This window comes from Mixophyes fleayi, chromosome 2 (assembly GCF_038048845.1).
Source record: "Mixophyes fleayi isolate aMixFle1 chromosome 2, aMixFle1.hap1, whole genome shotgun sequence".
Classification (NCBI taxonomy): Eukaryota; Metazoa; Chordata; class Amphibia; order Anura; family Limnodynastidae; genus Mixophyes; species Mixophyes fleayi.
In genome coordinates this window covers 326,482,797-326,504,337 of record NC_134403.1, presented here as the reverse complement: position 1 = coordinate 326,504,337, position 21,541 = coordinate 326,482,797, and the positions used below count along the sequence as shown (strand labels likewise).

Genomic DNA, 21,541 nt, shown 5'->3' with positions numbered 1-21,541 from the left:
CTTCTCCTCTGCGTAAATCCCTTCTTTGGCTTCCTGTCCATTTCAGAATTCAGTTCAAGCTCCTTACCCTCACTTACACTACTACTTACACAATTCAATACTCATTACCTTTTCCCATGCTCACCTCCAAGACTTCTGCGGTGCTGCTCCTAATGTTTGGAACTCTATAAACCCTCTCACTCGACTCTCCCTCAAGCTTCAGTTCTTCAAGCGCTCACACAAAACTCACCTTTTCAAGCTCACCTATCCTATGGGTGGGGTACGCGATAGCGATTACTAAGTTTCCTACAAAGTGAGTGCGACAAAAGACAAAATAATTCCGATTGCAGTAATTTAAACACGTAGGAGATAGCGACTTACTGAAAAAGTGAAAGAGAACATTTCAGACAACCTTTCTCTGAATGTCAACTGGATAACATGCTGGCACTCAGATTGACGTCACTTTAAATGGCGACAGTTACATTGCTAGCTGGCTCTATAATGTCAAACCCTTTGTAAAAACATTATAGAACTGGCAGGTCCTTGCATTGTCCCTTTAATACAAGCAATTTAACTGTTGCCATTTAAAGTGACGTCAGTCTGAGTGCCGACATGTTCTCCAGTCGGTCATTCATAGCAGAGTTGCCGGAATTATTCTCTTTCACTTTTTCAGGAAGACGCTATTTCCTAAATGTCAATATTACTGCAATTGGAAATATTTTGTCAGAAATGTAGTCATCGCACTGATGACTACCATGTATCCTACCACCTCCTAACCATTCTATCCATCACCTCCTCTTCCTCACCTGCCATCTCCATTTTCTCTCAGTTGGTCCAACTGTCTGTCACCAGTCCTCCCTCTAGAATGTAAGCTCTGGCGGGCAGGGTCCTCTCTACCTATTGTCCCACATCTGTTCACTGTCAGACTCCCTCCTACGTCCTCTCACTTCTTTTGCTGCCCATAGGATTACTCACACTCATCTGTGCTACTTAAATATATTACCTCATCTATTTGTTACTTGCTTCTGTATCAGGCGCTACGGAATCTGTGTCGCCTTATAAATAAATAATAATAATAATAATTATTATTATTATTTTAGATTATTTTCATCAAATTAACACTTTTTTGGTGAAATCCAAAACTAAAGCACCAGTTTTATTTTGCCAAAACCAACACCAAAACATGAGTATGGCTAATAATTCTGCCTCTCATGTTAATGCAGCTCACACACACACAGACCCTGCCACTTGGTTTGAGGTCTGAAAAACTGTCCAAATTTGAAAAATTAGACGCGATCTGGCTATTTCATGTCCTCTACTGAAGTGATTACTGCTATTCTGTCTTCATTGATGGACAGAGAAAGCTGTCAGCTCTGCCTCTGGTTTCCAGCTTGTTTTGTGTAATCATGTTCCTATTCTTCTACCTCCTTGCAGTGAAACCTTGCTCTAAGATCCAATTTTAGTCTGCATCTGATCTGACAAACTTCAACTACAAATTATAGTTGGATCATCATACCAATAAAAGAGGGGCCAATCCTGTGTAATTATTCTGCTTATTGTTATGGATTCATATTGGAAACCATTGCCTGAAATAATAGCTGTAGAAGAGCTAGAATTAATGTATACATACTGCATAATATGGTATACTGTACTATTATATTGTAACAATCAACTTAGCTGCCACAACTTTGAAAGATACAAACTTATGAATAGCATGAGAGGGACATGTGTTAGGTCTATTAAGTAATACCTCTAATTTAATAAGTTTAAGTTGAGTAGCAGAATTTATCTATCTACCATATGAGCGAAGGGACAAGGGGAATTTAAATATTCAATTTTTCTACAGTAAAATTCTTAAAAGACTCCTGCACAAACCTTTTTTAATCCATTACTGAAATGAAACCAGCAAAAGGATAGAATTTAAGAATTTAAGATTGAGGAACAAGAGAGCTTAGCTAGAGTATGATGTCTAAAGCAAGTATGTGATTTATGTCTCTTAATTTAGTGCCAGGGATAAGAATTTTTGAGCGCTGGAAAACATTTTTCTTTTGTTTGCACATACACATTGGTCTCAATTGTCCTAGGCTGACGTCTCAAATGATTTTATTCACTTGTACGCATTTCATTAATTTAAAGAAACGCGCCATCTTCTCTTTCACTTAATGTAATAGCTTAATAGTTTAAGGCCTAGGTTCCCAAACTGTGTGCCGCGGCTCCCAGGGGTGCCGCAGCGCTGTCACAGGGGTGCCGTGGACAGGAAGAGGAAAAAAAAATAAAAAAAAAGCTTACCAATCCGGAGGCGCCCAGGACCGAGCATCCTCCTCTCTCCTCGCGGCAGGAGAGAGGATGCTGGGTCCTGGGCACCGCCGGATTGGAAAGTTGTTTTTTTTTTAGGGGTTTTTTCTCTCCTCCTGGTCATGGCGGGATGCAGAGGAGGCAGAGCGAAGTTGCAGAGGGGGCAGAGCAAGGAGGCAAAGAGGACAGAGCGAGGATGCAGAGGGGGCACAGCGAGGATGCAGAGGGGGCAGAAAGGATGCAGAGGGGGTAGAGTTAGTGGATACAGGGGCTACAGAGAGTGTGGCTGCAGAGGGGGCACAGAGAGTGTGGCTGCAGAGGGGGCACAGAGAGTGTTGCTGCAGAGGGGGCACAGAGAGTGTGGCTGCAGAGGGGGCACAGAGAGGGTAGCTGCAGAGGGGGCACAGAGAGTGTCGCTGCAGAGGGGGCACAGAGAGTGTCGCTGCAGAGGGGGCACAGAGAGTGTTGCTGCAGAGGGGGCACAGAGAGTGTCGCTGCAGAGGGGGCACAGAGAGTGTGGCTGCAGAGGGGGCACAGAGAGCGTGGATGCAGAGGGGGCATAGAGTGTGGAGATGATGCAGAGGGGCACAGAGTGTGGAGATGATGCAAGGGCACAAAGTGTGTGGAGGTGATACAAGGGCACAGTGTGAGTTAGCTGTAAATTATTCTTTTACAGAAATATAATTGAAAAAAAAGATATAAAAATATTATTTTCCCTTGGATTTATGTGTATTTTTGCATACAACTAAATAAGTATTTCTGTCCTGATCTAAATACTTATTACGTTTTTTGACCCAGCCGCTTATAAAACAGGACTGCTCAGTAATTATTTTGGAGGGGTGCCTTGAAAAAATTATGGAGACACTAAGGGTGCTGCGAACTGCAAAAGTTTGGAAACCACTGGTTTAAGGTGACAAGTTAGCGCTCTAATTTTTTTTCCAACCTCAGAGGTGCAGTTCAAACAACTTTAGCAGGAAAACAACTCTAGAACGTGAGAAGCTTGGGCAAACATCACCCAAATCTTGCAAGATCCAATCACATACAAATGAAGGCAATTCAAAGATCAATTAGAATATGTGAAACTCACATGTGTCGGACTAGGCAGATTTCTGTTTTTACTTTGTATAACCCCTTTCTCCTATACATTCAGCCCTTGGCTGCTATTTAATTGACAAAAGCAATAGCAGGGAAAAGAGAGTCCAATATGCCTGCTATTTTCAGACTTCTAATAACTGTTCTAATAACTGTTATTTTAAAATAAGAGGTCTTTATTGCTTTTATAAATATTTGGCACTTATGTAGCTCTCTATTCATGATCTCATGAAGGGTATATATTGCAAAATAATTTTGGACTGACCACTTAGCCATAATACTACATTTGGATAGCTTTGCAGATCCCAAGAGAGCAAAAGCATGTCGAATGAATGACTTCTTTTTAAAAAGATTTTGCTTTGGAGGATAAAGTAGAGCAGCAATTTAAAGAGTGCTTTGAAATAACTGCAGTAGGTCGCCCCAGTCCAGGAATAGTATGGACTGCTGAACATAAAGTGGTAGTATAAGGAATCTTCATTAGCCAGTCTTCTAAGGAGACAGGGGGGAAACAAATTATGTTATGGGAAGCTTTTCAGATAAAAAAGATTAAGAACAAATGAAAAAAGTGAGCAAAGAACTCAGAAAATTGTATAACAGCAACATTAATATCTTGCTGACTAACGGGTGTGACTTGATGACGTCACGCCCGGCAGTCAATGTGAATGAAGCAGAGAGGAGGAGCGCAGCTGTCACGTGAGCTCCCCCCACCAACCATCGAGGCGGACCAGTACCCCATCACCCCCTCCCTGCGCGGAGGGAAAAAGAAAAAAAAAATCCGCAGGGAATGAAAAAATGTTTTTTTTATTTTTTTTAATTAACAATGAGGGCCCGGCCCAGGCCCCCTGGCATGGCCGGGCCCAGGTAAAATGTACCCGCTCCCCCCCCTCTCGGCGGCCCTGACAAGTCCTCATGTTAGTGTTCCCAGTACGTCATCTGGGCAAGGCGATGTCAAACTACAGAGTGTTTCAAAATCAGTCCAAAAAACACACAAAAAAAATAATTTACTGTGTTGAAGCGAAAAAGAAGTGTTACTGAGCAAAAGTTAAGTGCCGATAAAAAAAAATTGCCAACATGCCATTCTACACACGCAGTGGCAAAGAGAGAAAGAGGCCTTCACCTTTGGCTATTAGTGGCAGATCCAAAAAAGTTACCGAGCCTACAATTGGTGCACAACTACTGTTACACGTCAAAGCCGAGCTGCAAGATAACAGTAAGGCATTAGAGGATAATGTTTGCTCTGATTCACAAATGACACCAATCCCTGTGGAGATTCCATCCAACAGTGGGATGTCTAATCGTGAGCATTCTGCTGATGGGTGCCTTAATAGCCCGAGTGTAGCCGGTGATACACAAATTGAGGATGTCACTTTGGAATTAGAAGAGGATGAGGGGGAGATTTGTGTAGGCGACGAGGGCGCTAATGAGGATGTTGAGGAGGTTGTTTGTGTAAGTCCTGCACCAGTGGCAGCAGTTCTGGCACGTGACAAGAAAAAGGCCATTGTCATGCCTGGGCATAAAACAAAAAAAATCCACTTCTTATGTGTGGAATTATTTCTACCCAAATCCAGACAATTGTATAGCCATTTGTAGTGTATGTCAAGCCACAGTCAGTCGAGGGAGGGACCTTAACCATCTTGGAACCTCGTCTATGTTACGCCATTTAACGAGAGTTCATGGTAAAGTGTTGGGAAAAGCTGAAAGTTCTTCCCAAAAAATTACAAGCACTCCATCATCAGCTAAGACCCTCCACTCACCGACATCCCGACGGCTAGAAAATACACCCACCACACCATCCTCATCAATATCCTCAGTAGCTCTCGGAGTTAGCCCGGCATCCCACTTAAGGTTGGATGACTCCTGCACTATTATTGATTCCTCTGAAGAAAGCGTTAGTCCCACTGCTGCTGCTACTGTTGCTGCTGCTGGGGGTGAATCGTCATCCCAGAGGCAGGTCAAGAAAATGAGCAGTCTTGGTCACTGAAGCTTCTGCCAAAATCGCCCCAACAAAGGTCTCACAAAGGTCTCCTCCAGGGGCGGAGGCCAAGGCAGTCCAGCATTTCTAGCCATGACTCTGACCACACTAGGATGTTATTTGCTAAATTAAGACATATGTCCCACCTGTGTGAAAGGCCATGTTTGGTGTCCCTCATTTACACAGATGATTCCATTTTAATGTCCATTGCCTGCAGCAAAAATTGTAGGCAACATCTCCACTTTTTCAAACCCGCAGTTTAGTAAATATACACCCAGGATGAGGTTTAGAATCTTATTTTTGAAATAATGGAGTCTTGGGCATGTCTGCCTCTAAACTGAGAACTCATTTATGTATAATACCCATTATACAGTTGAAATGATCAAACTAGTTTTCTGTTTTGCACATAAGTTAAATACTGACTGTTTTTTCATGTAGCACACAAATACTTGATAGCTTATTTGTACACTGAAATTCAAAGTTGATATTTGTGTGCTACATGAAAAAACAGTCAGTATTTAACTTATGTGCAAAACAGAATACTAATTTTTACCCCTTGCATTGTAACATGGTTTTGTCTAGGAGACTTAAATAAGATATTGCTAAATTTAAGATCCTTAATGAATCAGGCCCCATGTCTTTAAGCCATAGCTGAGACTAAATTGATCAGTGTTTTGGCTGAAAAACATAAAAGTTACAGTTATTAAAAAGGCTGCTTCCAATCCAAAGTGATAGGAGGCTAGACTTTGAAGTGATGTTTTTGCTGTTTTTTCACCATACGCTGTTTCAGGTTAATGCATCAAACTGCAAAACTAGACACAGATTTTACTGAAGTATTTCCAAAGTCCGGGAAACGAGAGTGCACCTTTAAATAGATAGATGCACTTGTGCACATAAACAAATATACATGTGTTCAGATTTTGCAGCTCCTAAATGACCCTTCCCGTGTCCTTATTTCATTCATCTCTGTATAACTCCAATATTGTCCAGCAGATGGCATTAAAAAAACATTCCCAAGCATATGCAATGTTTGTACTGATGCAATGATGTGCTGGGAAAGTTCCCAGCGTAACTTCAACTCTACTTGATTTCTGTGACATGATCACCGAGCAGGAGCGAGAACTGAAAGCCACATCATCATGCATAAATGTGTATGTACCTGCTGAGGAGTAATTATAATGTCCCATCCTCAGTGCTATGTTTTGGTTACTTTGTAATGTTAGTACAGAACATGTGTTGCTGATGAATATTGCATCTAACCAATGAGGATCTTGGGATGTAACCTATTTATTTATCTTTTGTTGTCATGATACAGACCGGTTGACAGAATTGCGGAATGACTCTCTCCTCCCATCCATTTGTAGAGTGAAGTTGGACTGTGACCTTGCTTTGGAAATGCAGCTTCATAGAGGATATTTCAAAACACACCTTGATTACCTCCCACTGTCTAACTCAGCACTATATCAATGTGAAGAATCCTAGGAAGATCACATACATCTTCTGAGGACTTCAAGGACACAGCACCTTTGGATCTCAGCCTGCCCGGGAATCCAATAGACAACCTGTATTTATTACCACTTTCTTATTTCTCCATATGATGGCACCATGTGTGAAACATCTTTTGAACTGCAAGAGGTTTTTCATTTTGTTTGCAACACCTCTGCTGCTGTTGCCATTGCCTCTCATCATTGGCACAAAGGTAAGCAAGCATTGACATAGAAACATATTGCATATATTGTCTGTCTGTCTGTTCTATCCTAGCAGTTGTTAGATGCTTCAGCCAGCTAATGCCCTTAGGGCACATTGACGTCTATGTGTATGGTGTGTTGCCACCAAGTTGTATAAAGTAACATATGCTGGTAGTAGCGCATTGAGGACTCCAGTTCAATTAGTAACATACAAAGAAAGGACATAACTGCATTATTGCATTGGAAAAAACGTCTACCGCACTGGAAAGTAAGCAGGATGAGGTTTAGTTATTAAAAACAACCCAACTTCCACATTATAAGAATGTGTCATTTATATGTTAGTTGCTTTTAATTACATCTTTATTTGAAAATCAACATTGCCATTGGGGTGAAGCAGGATTCAGATGATTGTGTATTTTCCTTATGATCTATGGATTTCCAGTTTTGTAGTCTCTGCTTTTTTATTGGATAGTTTACAAAAGTCAATCAGATCTCTGGTTTGAAAGACAACCCTTATTAGCCTTAATTTATGTAAATTCAAGATATTATGCAGTGCTGTATAATAAGAGATTATTCCATGATTGCAAAACAATGAAAAAGCTATGACACTAGAGATTACAATCTAAAGTAAACGAATCATCTGCAATATAATAGTACCAAAAGTAAAAGAGATTTTAGGCAATGAAGTTCTGGGTTATACGTGTTTAGAAGTTAGTATATAACCTGTAAGAAATCTACTTGTGTTACACATAAAGGAAGCAATGGTAATACATGATTATTTCTATTTTAACTTTCTAAAATATGAGTTGCATAGCCGAGTGATTTGATGTTATTTTTTACTTTTACCAAGTTTGTCTTTAACAGACTAGTTAATCTTTCAGGACAGCATTGTAAACTCGTTGTGGAAAAATGCTTTCCATTGGGTTCTTTAAATTCAACCAGGTGAGGTTCAGGGTTTAGATACTGTATTACATTGATTGGGCAATTTATATATTATTACTTTGAGGCCACTTTTTACTGTTTAGACTACTCTGTTACTATGTGTGGAAGCTATTCACAAAGCTCCATGTTTATTGAGACCGTTTTGTTTCATCCTACTATCTGCTGATCAGGGGCCTGATTCATTAAGGATCTTAAATGAAGAGGTATCTTATTTCAGTCTCCTGGACAAAACCATGTTATAATGCAAGGGGTGCAAATTAGTTTTCTGTTTTGCACATAAGTTAAATACTGACTGTTTTTTCATGTAGCACAGAAATACTTGATAGCTTATTTGTACACTGAAATTTAAAGTTAATATTTATGTGCTACATGAAAAAACAGTCAGTATTTAACTTATATGCAAAACAGAAAACTAATTTGCACCCCTTGCATTGTAACATGGTTTTGTCCAGGAGACTGAAATAAGATACCTCTTCATTTAAGATCCTTAATGAATCAGACACCAGGATACCAAGGTTCTCAGAAAGGGGAATATATTTCCTGTAATGCTGGCCCAATTGTTAAACAACCACATCTGTCTCCAGATTGACCGCACAATTTGAGGGTCATATTACTAGGTCCAGTGCTTCGGGTACAGAGTCAAAGGCAGGGGTTGACTAGCAAAACTTTTTTTTGTAAAATTGGAAATCATGACTGTAGATATTTGATTTAATTATCTATGTACTACTGGAAGAGTAGATTTGTTTCTAGTACACTAGTTTTCATAAGAGTCGTCCTATATGTTGAGAAAATTAAATGTCAACAATACTCGGTATGGGGTTTACTCATGAAGTAACTTTTAAATATGAAATGTTCTCTAAATTAGAGATGTACTAGATCCAGTATTTTATTTTGCAGCCAAAACTCAAATCTTGATAAATGGAACCTAAATTTTATTTAAAATGTTTGTTTTTGTCTTGTTTTTAATAAATTTTAAAGGATGCATATATGTATTGGACAGCATAATATGGCATATCATAACTAACAATGACCACATTTACTTATACAGCTAATCATCACCTATATAATTACCACATACATCACACAGAATACAAGAGGAAATATAAAATAATCGTTTGGAGACCACATGTTGCAGAGCAATTGAAACTCACATTGCAAAGCCTATTTTACAGAGCTAAAACCCAGCGCACAGCAAACCACAAGTTTCAAACTATTAACCTCCCCTCCCAATACCACCAGCTGCCAGCCTCCTGGCACATAGACCCACATCCCGACAACCAATCTTCTACCAATCTTCTTCTGAATCGCCTGATGCCTCCACGTTGTTCTTGTCACGATCATGTAGCACACAAATAGGGCAGCACAGTGGCCTAGTGGTTAGCACATCTGCCTCACAGCACTGGGGTCATGAGTTCGATTCCCGACCATGGCCTTATCTGTGTGGAGTTTGTATGTTCTCCCTGTGTTTGCGTGGGTTTCCTCCGGGTGCTCCGGTTTCCTCCCACACTCCAAAAACATACTGGTAGGTTAATTGGCTGCAATCAAAAATTGACCCTAGTCTCTGTCTGTCTCCCTCTCTGTCTGTCTTTGTGTGAGTGTGTGTATATATTAGGGAATTTAGACTGTAAGCTCCAATGGGGCAGGGACTGATGTGAATGAGTTCTCTGTACAGCGCTGCGGAATTAGTGGCGCTATATAAATAAATGATGATGATGATGATCATACAAGCCTATGAACACACAGCACTGACAGGTCATGATGACCATGGCGTGGTGCAGTGATGGCAAGTTTGGCTGTCTCTTTTGTTGCTTCCAGCCAGTGTGCAGATCCTTTGAAAACTTACCGGATTCATAGAGAACACCAGTCTAGATCCAGGAGTCAGTAAATTCCTACTGTAAACGTACCAATAACTGTCATGCTACAGCTCATGAGGGTGATTAGTAAACTAACATTTTACAGAGCATTGGTAACAAACGGTGAAACAAACAAGTTCTGAAATATTGGCATAGACTGATCCTGCCATTCAGCCTGAGCACCGAATTAAATGAACAGTTTCCAATTTAGCCCCACAAACGGGTCACATGGTGCTTATTTCCCAACAGTGCCGATTTTGTGAAAGTATCAAAATTTAATTGCCAAAAATGAGCATGGTTTTGGTGGAAGTAGGCAATTTTGTCCAGATATTTACAGTGGAATGTTGGAAGATATGACACTACTATCATTTCGGTGTGACCTAAATATGACCACAATATCTGATACTGACCCTCTTTAAATCATTCACGTCCTTTTCAGCCATGTTTGTAAATGTGGTTAAAAGATGATCACTATAGGCCTGTGTGTACATTTATCTTTCAACCGCATTAACGAGCCCAATGACATTAGAGTAGCCAGTTTTAAATTGCAAATGTCTGAGTCACATGCCTGCCATTATAATGAAACAGTGCCAAATAATAGTAATACATTATAAACCTTCAAAGCCAATTATACTCCAAACTTTATCTGCCTCTTGTTATATAAACAAGTAACAAGCTACACAAGCTACAGGTTGTTCTCAGTGACTGTCACATTCCGTTCATCACTGAATAAACAACAAACTTAGCTTTGCCAGTTCAAACTTACTAAATACTTTGTACAGGAAAACGCTAAATGTTGTTTCCCAATCTAAATCATTCTTCTGTTTAACTATGCATTTTATGAAATAATCATGCCTCTACAGAATTACACAGTGGGTATAATGTAAAACTGCATTTAAAAAGAGCACAATTTCTTTAAATGTATTTTACAAGAACAGTATACAAGGTGTATCTGTAAAAGAGGAATCCTGTAAGCTGTAAAATAAGTGTATTCTAATACTGGGATCATGTGCTCTAGAGATCAGAGAAATGTCAGTTTTGAAATTTACTTGATTTCAGCGATTCCACTGACTAGCAAATCAGGTTGCAAATGCTTAAACCAGAAATAGTCAGGCCCTTTTTTTACTTCCAACTTATTTCTCAATCAAAATGCAGAGATTTATGCAATAGACCAGTGGTTCCCAAACTTTTTCAGTTCGCGGCACCCTTAGAGTCTCCATCATTTTTTCAAGGCACTCTTCCAAAATAATTACAGAGCAGTCCCGTTTTATAAGTAGTTGGGTCAAAGAAACGTAGTAAGTATTTAGGTCAGGACAGAAATACTTATTTAGTTGTATGCAAAAATAATACACATAAATCCAAGGGAAAAGAATATTTTTTATATATGTTTTGTCAATTATATTTCTGTCAAAGAATAATTTACTACTTATGCTGTGCCCCCTCTGCATCCATCATACACTCTGTGCCCCCTCTGCATCCATCATACACTCTGTGCCCCCTCTGCAGCCTCCGCTCAAACTCTGTATCCCCTCTGCATCCATCACACACTCTGTGCCCCCTCTGCAGCCTCCGCTCACACTGTGCCCCCTCTGCAGCCTCTGCTCACACTCTGCAGCCTCCGCTCACACTCTGCGCCCCCTCTGCATCCTCCGCTCACACTCTGTGTCCCCTCTGCAGCCTCCGCTCACACTCTGTGCCCTCTCTGCAGCCTCTGTTCACACTCTGTGCCCCCTCTGCAGCCTCCGCTCACACTCTGTGTCCCCTCTGCAGCCTCTGCTCACACTCTGTGTCCCCTCTGCAGCCTCCGCTCACACTCTGTGTCCCCTCTGCAGCCTCCGCTCACACTCTGTGCCCTCTGTGCAGCCTCCGCTCACACTCTGTGCTCCCTCTGCAGCCTCCGCTCACACTCTGTGTCCCCTCTGCAGCCTCTGCTCACACTCTGTGCCCTCTCTTCAGCCTCCGCTCACACTGTGTCCCCTGTGCAGCCTCCGCTCACACTCTGTGTCCCCTCTGCAGCCTCTGCTCACACTCTGTGCCCTCTCTTCAGCCTCCGCTCACACTGTGTCCCCTCTGCAGCCTCCGCTCACACTCTGTGCCCTCTGTGCAGCCTCCGCTCACACTCTGTGTCCCCTCTGCAGCCTCCGCTCACACTCTGTGCCCTCTGTGCAGCCTCCGCTCACACTCTGTGCCCCCTCAGCATCGTGGGGGCCAGAAAAAGGAAAAACAAACAAAAAAACAACAACTTACCAATCCAGCGGTGCCCGGGACCTAGCATCCTCCTCTCTCCTGCCGCTTGTCACTGAAGCGTGATGACATCACAGGGGCTCTGCCTGGAGTGTGATGATATCACGCCCAACATTCAGTGAGAAGCGAGGAGGGAGGACGCTGGGTCCCGGGTGCTGGCGGATTGGTAAGTTGTTTTTTTTTTTTGTTTCTCTACCTGGCCGCGGCACCCCTGGGAGCTGCGGCGCACTCTTTGGGAACCGCTGCAATAGACTGAAATCTATTTCAAATATGTATTTATTTTTTGTTTGCTATTGAAAAAACAGTTGTATACTTGCATGAGAAGTAAATGCAAACAAAGATTAGGGGGGTTGTGATGAGATCATAATCTATGAATGGCAACCATAAGTTTCAGAATGACTATGCTCTACCTCATTTAATATCCTTCTCCAGCCAAAACAACAAGCAGCATTCACAAACAGTACACCATATGGCCTAGCTCCTCTGCTGTGCTATAAGCAAAGCCAGACCTGGATCGCTACCTGCTGATTAAATCATGTTCAATGAAATATCTGTAAGACTAAAATGAGATTTTAAGTCTTATGTAGACAGTATGAAATCACCTGCATGAGGATTGCATTAAACAGGGGTAATTACATATTTTCTTAGTAAGCTTGAAATGTCTGCCATTGTATTCATTTATTTAAACTACTAGTTAAATATCTTTTTTATTATGGTTTATGGTTTGGTGTATTTTTATAATGGTTACTAATATACTAGTTGCAACATTGTACACTTTATAATACTGTGACATATATTTATCACATGCTCCTTTTCTCTATTATTATTATTATTATTATTATTTTTTTATTATTTATAGGAGAGGCTCTATCCAGAGAATATTGAACCACTCACATCAGTCCCTGACACATTGTAGCTTACTGTTTAAATTCTGGAACAAACAAAGATCCCCTACACACACACACACACACACACACACACAAACACACACAAAAACACACACCTTTATCTAACACTGAGCACAACACTAATCCAATTCCTGTTTTAATGCTACATGTTTTTTTTCTGGTTTTTAAACTTCTTTTAAAACTCCCTCCACTTTCAAAGTTAAAAGTGTGTGTGTGTCTGTTTGGGGGGGGGGGGGGGGGCTGTCATTAAATGGACGTTTAACCATACTGAGTGTTTTAAATGCCTTCAGATAATTATGACAATGTGCCCAGGCATTTTTGTGTTGTTAGAACAATCCAAACATTGTTGGCAGGTTCTCTTTAAATTTATTAACAATCAATAAAAAAAACAAAACGTAAAATCTTTGTCCAGTATTCAAAAAGTACAATGGTCGGTAACAATTACATCTTACTCATAGTACCACCCTATAGATAAAAAGGGGACGACTCGTTAGCACTCTCCGGGCCTGAATTATAGTAGAACACATTTTAAGCCCAATGTGCAATTCTTTAAAATAACAAACTGCGTATTCCAGAATTCAACGGATCTGAAGATACGTGCGGTGCGGAATTGGGGTGTAGGTCTGCTGTGCTCTAATACACAAGACACTGCATAATACTTCCAATATCTATGTGGAATATTAATTGACAAAAGAACGTACAGAAAAAAAAAATTCAATTAATGTCATCTGTTAATAATAAAGGCAATATTGATAAAACAGTAAAAAAGAAAAATAAAGATGTTTTTCTTTGTTTACTTCCCTCCAGTAAATACATTTATTAGGAAGTTCTTAATGTCTACTGAATATAAAATACCTTTTAACAGTTGATCCTGATTGCAAATACATGTTATTATACACGACTGTCATCACTAGTATTCAGGGCTTAGACTACCCCTGTAGCTGGAGCAAGAGATACGGCAGAATAACAAGTATTTTTGCGATGCTCAGAGCTTGATGTGGACGTGGCTGCGTGCTCTTGAGTTTAACATGCCCTTACTGTAAACTGGCTGTGGCCAAATACCACTTCCACTCTCTGAAGAGAGCTGCGTTTACTAGTGTATGGTCCGGATCTGTGCATGCTCAGAGTGATTTTGACCCATTTTTCCTGTACATACCTGGAGACTTTGCAGAAAACCTTAGTTCATACAGAGGTGTGCTTGTATTTTAGAATTATAATAATCTACAGAGATGCTCGTTAATAAACTGTTTTTTATTACATGTTTATGTTTCATAAATAATATGTCAGCAAAATCTATGTTTCCTGAAGCATTTTTATAAATTTCATAAAACTATCAATAAAGATTTTCAGTTGATAGTAAGATACAACCCGGCTACTAATGAACATTTGGCAACAGATGAAAACAGATGTTTCTCCCATAAGTTGCAAACACATAACGCCTACAAATTGAAAATCATTAGTGCAACTAAATCACAAGGCCTTTGTACTTATTATTATGTGAATGAGAATAAATGAGTGAAATATAAGCAGGGGCGGATCTAGAATTTTTTTCTACCCCGGGCGATATAGAGGGGGGCGATTTAAGCCCCGCCCCCTTTCTAGCTTCTAAGGCTGCCGGCGGCTGCACAGTATGTGCAGGTCCGTTCGGCAGTGATAATGTGCTGTCCCGCTGCTCTGATTGTGTTTAAAACACAATCAGAGTAGCCGGGCAGCCGCCGGCAGCAAGCCCCTGCTAGGGGGGGCGATCGCCCCCCCCTGGATCCGCCACTGAATATAAGTTCATGCACGTAAGAGTTCATTGAGTTAGTGGCTAGAAAAATGCATTCCACACCCAACCAAAAACATTACATATATTGAAATATAGAATGAAAAAGTGGAAAAGAATGTTGAACCCTTTGCTGTATCTATGTACACTGAATGCACAGTGCAAAACACTTTGCATTGCATCAGTGCGGCTTTATTTATTCTGCTCTTGACATCTTTGGTTGGACTTCATTTATGGCTTAAATTAATCATGAAAATGCCTCCAGCTACATATATGACCTGCATTGACCTTAATGAAACCACCATCAAGAATATATATCCACTCCCTTTAATTACAGAACTGTTCCAGAGCCTTAGATGACAACATATTTTTTTTAAAAAATTAGAATTACACAGAAATCACAAGGGAGATGTGTGGGAAATAACATTCCTTACAAGATATGGCCACTTATTGGTCATGCTACTTGGATAAAGCAATACACCAGTTACACTTATAAATGACATTTTTATAAATTTCATGGACATCTTTGTCATGGTATATTTTGATAACATTCTTATATTATCTTCATCCTTGGTAAAACACCATAAGCATATCAGGGTCATTTTTTACGGATGATGGATACATAGATTATGTGAAAGATGAAGATGTTTATTTAGAAACAATATTATTAACTTTCTGTAATGTTTAGCAGGAAATCACTGCTCACTGCTCAGGAAATGAATCTTAATGTAGATACCAACATAAACTGACCAGATGAGTAGGATGGAAGTATGTGGGGAAGTCTAAAGTAAGTTGTGGAGTGTATGCGGGGTCTGAAGACATGTGGAGTATTTTGGGGACATTTCCTCGCAAGAGGGCATCTGAGGGCATGTGGGGAAATTTGGAGCAATTTTAGGATTTGAGTGTCATGTGAAAGGTTTGAGTAGCACATGAGCGCTTTTTGGGATGGGTGATCTGGTGTAGTGGTGCTGAGATCATTTTTGGATCTCATTGTGGATATTGTTTTTTAAAGCAGTTTTTGAACAATATATTTACTGAAACAGGTAGTACCTGTTACGGCAACTAGTTCGGCATAAACTTATAGAACAGTTAGACGAGGTCTTCACCTTTAGCAGCCGCCTTTCCCATAGAGACTGGTTATACTCATAGGTACTCAGATGCCCCCAGGTCTTAAACTCTAAGTACATGCTTATTAACCCTCAAGCAAATTATTAGGAGACGGCAGGCAAAAACAGGAAGAAGGGACCTAGGGGTAAATTTATCAAGGTGCAGGTTTTAAAAAGTAGAGATGTTGCCTATAGCAACATATCAGAATCTAGTTATCATTTATTTCGTACATTCTACAAAATGACAGCTAGAATCTGATTGGTTGCTATAGGCAACATTTTCATTTTTTTTAAACCCGCAGCTTGATAAATTTAAGGCCCTAGTCTCAAGGTTGGCATCAAGACCTTGCTTTCCACCACCAAACCCTGCCTTGCCTGCCCTTCCCGAAAAACTATGAAAAAAAAACTCATGGATCCATTTACTAATGCACCACAAATATATAACTTCTACTTTCTTACAAGATAAATTCTGTGTTTCATATCTTATTACTTAAAACCTGTCACTGCAAATCATTTGCCTAGCTGCTGTTCATCATCTGTACCTCCTCTCATCATAGAGGAGTTTCAAGTACAATCTACTGTGGATTCCAGAATTGAGAGGCAATCTCTGGTACTTTGTGCAATAGAAAAGTGATGGGCTAATAGGAAATTCTTGGAAACTACCCAAAATATTTCTGCTCCCATACTCATGAAGAAATGTCATTTTTTTCTTCATAAACCAACTCAATCCATCTAATGAAGGCTGCTCCCAAGAAGTATGGTCATGAAAGAAAGAACAAATCTAGGAGAGTCCATAATTGTATTCAGACATGCCATATTTGGTTGCAGAACCTGCAGTAGTGGTTACCAAGTCGCCTATGATTGAATATGTCTATGTATCAACTCCTATGTCTAAGTTCTTGCTTAACAGTCTGTAAGACATGGGTAAAGAGCCGATAGACACATGTGTGTTCAGTGTCTGAAGAGACTCAAAAGATTTGTACTAAAACTGGTATGAGCTATATCAGTACACCATTCACTTCCATTCATTGTGTGAAGGTCTTCAGCCTATTCCTACTGCTTCTTGCATTTCTGATGCCATTTTGGTCTACTAAATACTACCGGGTCTGACCCTCTGTCTTCCTTATGGCCATCTGCTTGCTTCGTCTCCCCGACTCCTGGCTTGTCTGTCCCTGACATTATTTGAAACATAGCAATCATGCATTTGGTACTCCTGCTACCCTCCTCATCTCCAGACTCATATTCTCATTCTCAGGAGGCCATTGTGTATGGGAGAGGCACATGTTAGATACATCTATGCATGTGGCTTACTAACCCATCAGGTATGTGACAGAAATGGAAGTTTTGGAAACTATTTTCCCTAGAAAGGCATTAGCGTAAATAACTCTCTGTACCAGTGTCATAGCTAAAAAGGCATTAACTCAAGTGCCAAATCAGATGTGTCCCCGTTACATTAATCTCATCCACTGAGATTACTGCTTAAGCACCAGTGTTACCCATTCAGTAGAAATTGGAGACATTGTAGTTGTGAATACATGCAGGAGTGCTGAGCAATGACATTCATTGCATATTCCACTAAATGCAACAGCCTCCTGCAATTGATAAAAAGGTCATGCTATTCTATAAATGTTAGTCTTAAAACCTGTATGACACATTAATTAAAAAGAAACAGTAAAAACATATCTAAAGGATGAACAGCTTTCAGCTTTAGCATTAATGATGAAAATAGATAATCATATATCAGTATAGGCTAGTGCCCTTCTAATTCACCCTTTATACTGGTGCTATGCCATAACATGTTTCACACTGACTATTATCAGTATTACTAAGGAATTATAAAAATACTAAACTGTTACTATAATTTCACTTATTTGTAATTTAGTGTACTTAACATGTTTTCAGTATGCAGTCTGCAGTTGTAAATTCTAGTTGTAATTATTTTAATTTGCATTTACACATCAAGGGACCAAGCCCTTTGGAAGGTCTATTGTTCATTTATTGGAAGTGTTTCAAACCACTATTAAATTTATACCATGAGCCTGAGTCATTAAGTGACACGTAAATGCCTTACTGGCTGTAATTAGGCTCTGCTTAGACCAGTAGTCAACAAGGAATGGATCAAGATGGGCTGCCATTAACAGTCTGGGCATGCTGGTGCTTGTAGGACTAAGATACGTTCCTTGTTGACTATGGGTGTAAGCAGAGCCTGTTTGCGGCCAGTAAGGCAGGTACGTGTCTTAATGACTCAGACCCATGGAGTATATTTACTAGTGGCTTAAAAAACTTTCAATAATATACTCTAAAATATACACATTTATATCTAGTTTTGCAGTAAACCCCTCACATTACTTATGTTGATTAAAGCAAGCATAATTTTGGTAACATATAAAAGTAAATATCTTAGTTACTAATATATATCCTGCATGCAATACCACCATATGTGTGTACTTTGTCTGATTATGACACAGTTATAGGGCTCTTTATGTGTACATTTTTGTTACTGTATTTTAACTAGGACACATGTATATTAGTTACTGTAACTCTTCCCGTCCCAATGTGAGAGAAGCTTTTATCATTAGTTATATGACTTGTGGTCCCAGGGTCACACTGGTGATCAGGGCCGGACTGGGAATAAAAATCAGCCCTGTCATTTAAAGTACACAGGCCCACCTCAGTTCCAGTTGGAAAAAAGCTATGACCCGCCGCGCAGAGGCAGCGTCGAAAAGGGCGTGGCCACATTGTGTTGTGGGTCTGGCCAACATGGGCCAATGATACATACATTATAATAAAATATTACATTTTTCACGCCCTCCCAGCCACATCACGCCATCCCACCAGGCACATTATGACTCCCCCAGCCCACTGTACTTATCTATGCTTCTGGTGCTGCTGACATCCATCAGGGTGGGAACTTCCTGTAGAGTGAGTAGGAAGCTCTTTGTCTCACAAGATTACCAATTCTTGTGATACTTAGAACTCCTCGGCTTGCTCTGCAGTCTGTGTCCTGTCCGGGAACTGGGAGCAGCTATCCTACCCCTAACCTTCCCCTAACCAGAGGTGGATTAAGGCTCAGGGGCCCGGGGTATTTAAGACAGCAGGGCCCCTTTTATGTAACATGGGTATCATTTTAGACAAATACACAGGCACTACTGTTAGAAGCACACAGCTCTGCCTTCACAAGCAGTATGTTGTGAAGCGGGACATACCTCCCAACTGTCCTTGCAGTTAGACCAAATCCTGACTAAGTGAGACAGTCACCCATATTCAGGACTGCCCCACCAGATTCAGGACAGTTGGCAGACTGTCCTGCTCTCTCCTACCTGTCTTGTCACTTTCACCACTTGTAGCAGCTGGTTTCTTTAGCTCAGTTCATTCTTGTCTTGATCCTGGAATATTGGCTGCCCTATTTTTTTTTAAAAAAATGGGTACACGAGATTTAGAAGACTCTAACCAGCCCCGGTGTTAAAACAATAGCACGTTTTATAATTAGGCCTCCTTCCAGTGCCCACAATAATAATATTCACATTTAATAAGTAGACCTATTTCCCTCCAACCAGCCTCAATATTAAATTAACAGTATACCCATTTACTCAAAACATATTTCCCTCCCTCCAGTCCCAGCAATAAATTAAACAGCATTAAAGTTTAATAAATATAGCCATTTTCCACAACCATCCCCGGCAATAATTCATATTCACATTTAATAAATAGCCCTCCTCCCCAAAATCAGTCCCATATTCAACTGATAGCCCTAAACCACCCCACCATTAAATTAAAGGTTCCTTCACCTCACCTTAAATAATTAGCCCCCACCTACACTCCACCATTAAATAGCCTACCTCCCACACTATATTAAGATCCTCCCTTCCCTCACTTATTATTTTAAAATACTGCGTGCACACACATATGCACACTGTATGAACATGGCCAAACACACACACACGCACACTATAGCAACATGGGTCCACACACGCACACTATAGCAACATGGGGCCACAAACGCACACTATAGCAACACGGGGCCACACACGCACACTATAGCAACATGGGGCCACACACGCACACTATAGCAACAGGGGGCCACACACGCACACTATAGCAACACTGGGCCACACACGCACACTATAGCAACACGGGGCTACACACGCACACTATAGCAACACGGGGCCACACAGACACACACTATAGCAACACGGGGCCACACAGACACACACTATAGCAACACGGGGCCACACAGACACACACTATAGCCACACGGGGCCACACAGACACACACTATAGCCACACAGACACACACACACTATAGGCACACACTATAGACACAGACACTTACCTTGTTACATCCGATCCCAAGCAGCAACACCTCCTTCCTGCGTGCTGGTCAGCGAACGGAGATCATGATCCTGGATTACACGCTGCTGCCCACTGTTGCCCTTTGCTGTTGATGTTTTTCCCTTCAAGTTTCCTGCTGACATCATCTTAGACACCTCTGCTCATGAGACCAGGGCCGCCAAGAAGGGGGGGGGGAGCGGGTACTAATTACCCGGGCCCCCACTGTTCAGATTTTTTTTTTTGTTTTTAAACTTATTTTTTTTCCTTTCTTTCCTTTTTTTTCGCGCCGGGGGGGGAAGGGGGGGGGGCAGTGGTATAGGGGGCGGTGCGGCGGCTCGGGGGGAGCAGCGTTGTAAAAAAAAAAGAGATACCTACGTAATAGCGGCGCCGGCGTCCCTCCTCCCTCCTCCCTCCTCTCTGCTCTGTTTACACTGACTGCCGGGCGTGACGTCATCAAGTCACGCCCGGCAGTCAGTGAGGAGCAGCGCAGAGAGGACCAAGACAGAAGAAAGAAGCAAGAAGAGAGAAGAGAGAAGACAGAAGACAGAAGACGGAAGAAAAGAGAAGAGAGGAAAACAGTGTGAGGAACAACGGTGGGGGGAGAGAGAGCCACAGTATTAAGAAAAAGAGGAGTAAAGAGAGGCACAGTATTAAGATGAAGAGGAGTAGAGAGGCAGAGTATTAAGAAAAAGAGGAGTAGAGAGAGCCACAGTATTAAGAAAAAGGGGAGAGAGAGGCACAGTATTAAGAAAAAGGGGGTAGAGAGAGCCACAGTATTAAGAAAAAGGGGAGAGAGAGGCACAGTATTAAGAAAAAGAGGTTTGAGAGAGCCACAGCATTAAGAAAAAGAGGGGTACAGAGAGGCACAGCATTAGGAAAAAGGGGGAGAGAGAGGCACACCATGAGGAAAAAGGAGGGGGAGAGGCACAGTATGATGAAAAAGGGGGTGGGGGAGAGAGAGGCACACCATTAGGAAAAAGGGGGAGAGAGAGAGAGAGGCACAGTATGAGGGAAAAAAGGGGGGGGGCAGCAGAAAGGCACAGAGTGGTGGAGAGGGGGAACAAGATGGCACAGTGATGGAGAGCAGGGGCAGCATGGCACAGTGATGGAGTGGGGAGGCAGGATGAAACAGTGATGGAGTGGGGGGGGGGGTAGGAGGGCACAGTGATGGAGAGCGGGGGCGGCATGATGAAAGAGTTTAAGATGGGGTGGTTTGGGGGCTACTGAATGTGGGGGACAATGTGGTCTCTTTATTAAATGTGCCTATGAATTATTTAATGTCAGTGATGGTTGCGGTAAATAGGTATATTTCTGAAATGTAAATACTATTAATTTATTGCTGGGGCTGTTTGTAGGGAGGGAAAT

At 41.2% G+C, this 21,541-nt stretch overlaps 1 protein-coding gene across 3 annotated transcripts in view; it reads left to right on the top strand.

Moving 5' to 3' along the window:
- The window catches only part of SLC13A5 (solute carrier family 13 member 5), a 96,832-nt gene that overhangs the window by 5,256 nt on the left and 70,035 nt on the right, over nt 1–21,541 (top strand). The window contains exons 1-2 of one of the 3 annotated variants that reach the window (XM_075196787.1): nt 6,453–6,489; nt 6,654–7,037. In XM_075196787.1, coding sequence (XP_075052888.1) covers nt 6,933–7,037 — 105 coding nt within the window. In that variant the 5' untranslated portion in view covers nt 6,453–6,489; nt 6,654–6,932. Of the gene's footprint in view, nt 1–6,452; nt 6,490–6,549; nt 7,038–21,541 lie in introns of those variants that run through there. The other 2 variants (XM_075196788.1, XM_075196789.1) reach the window with 2 other exon arrangements.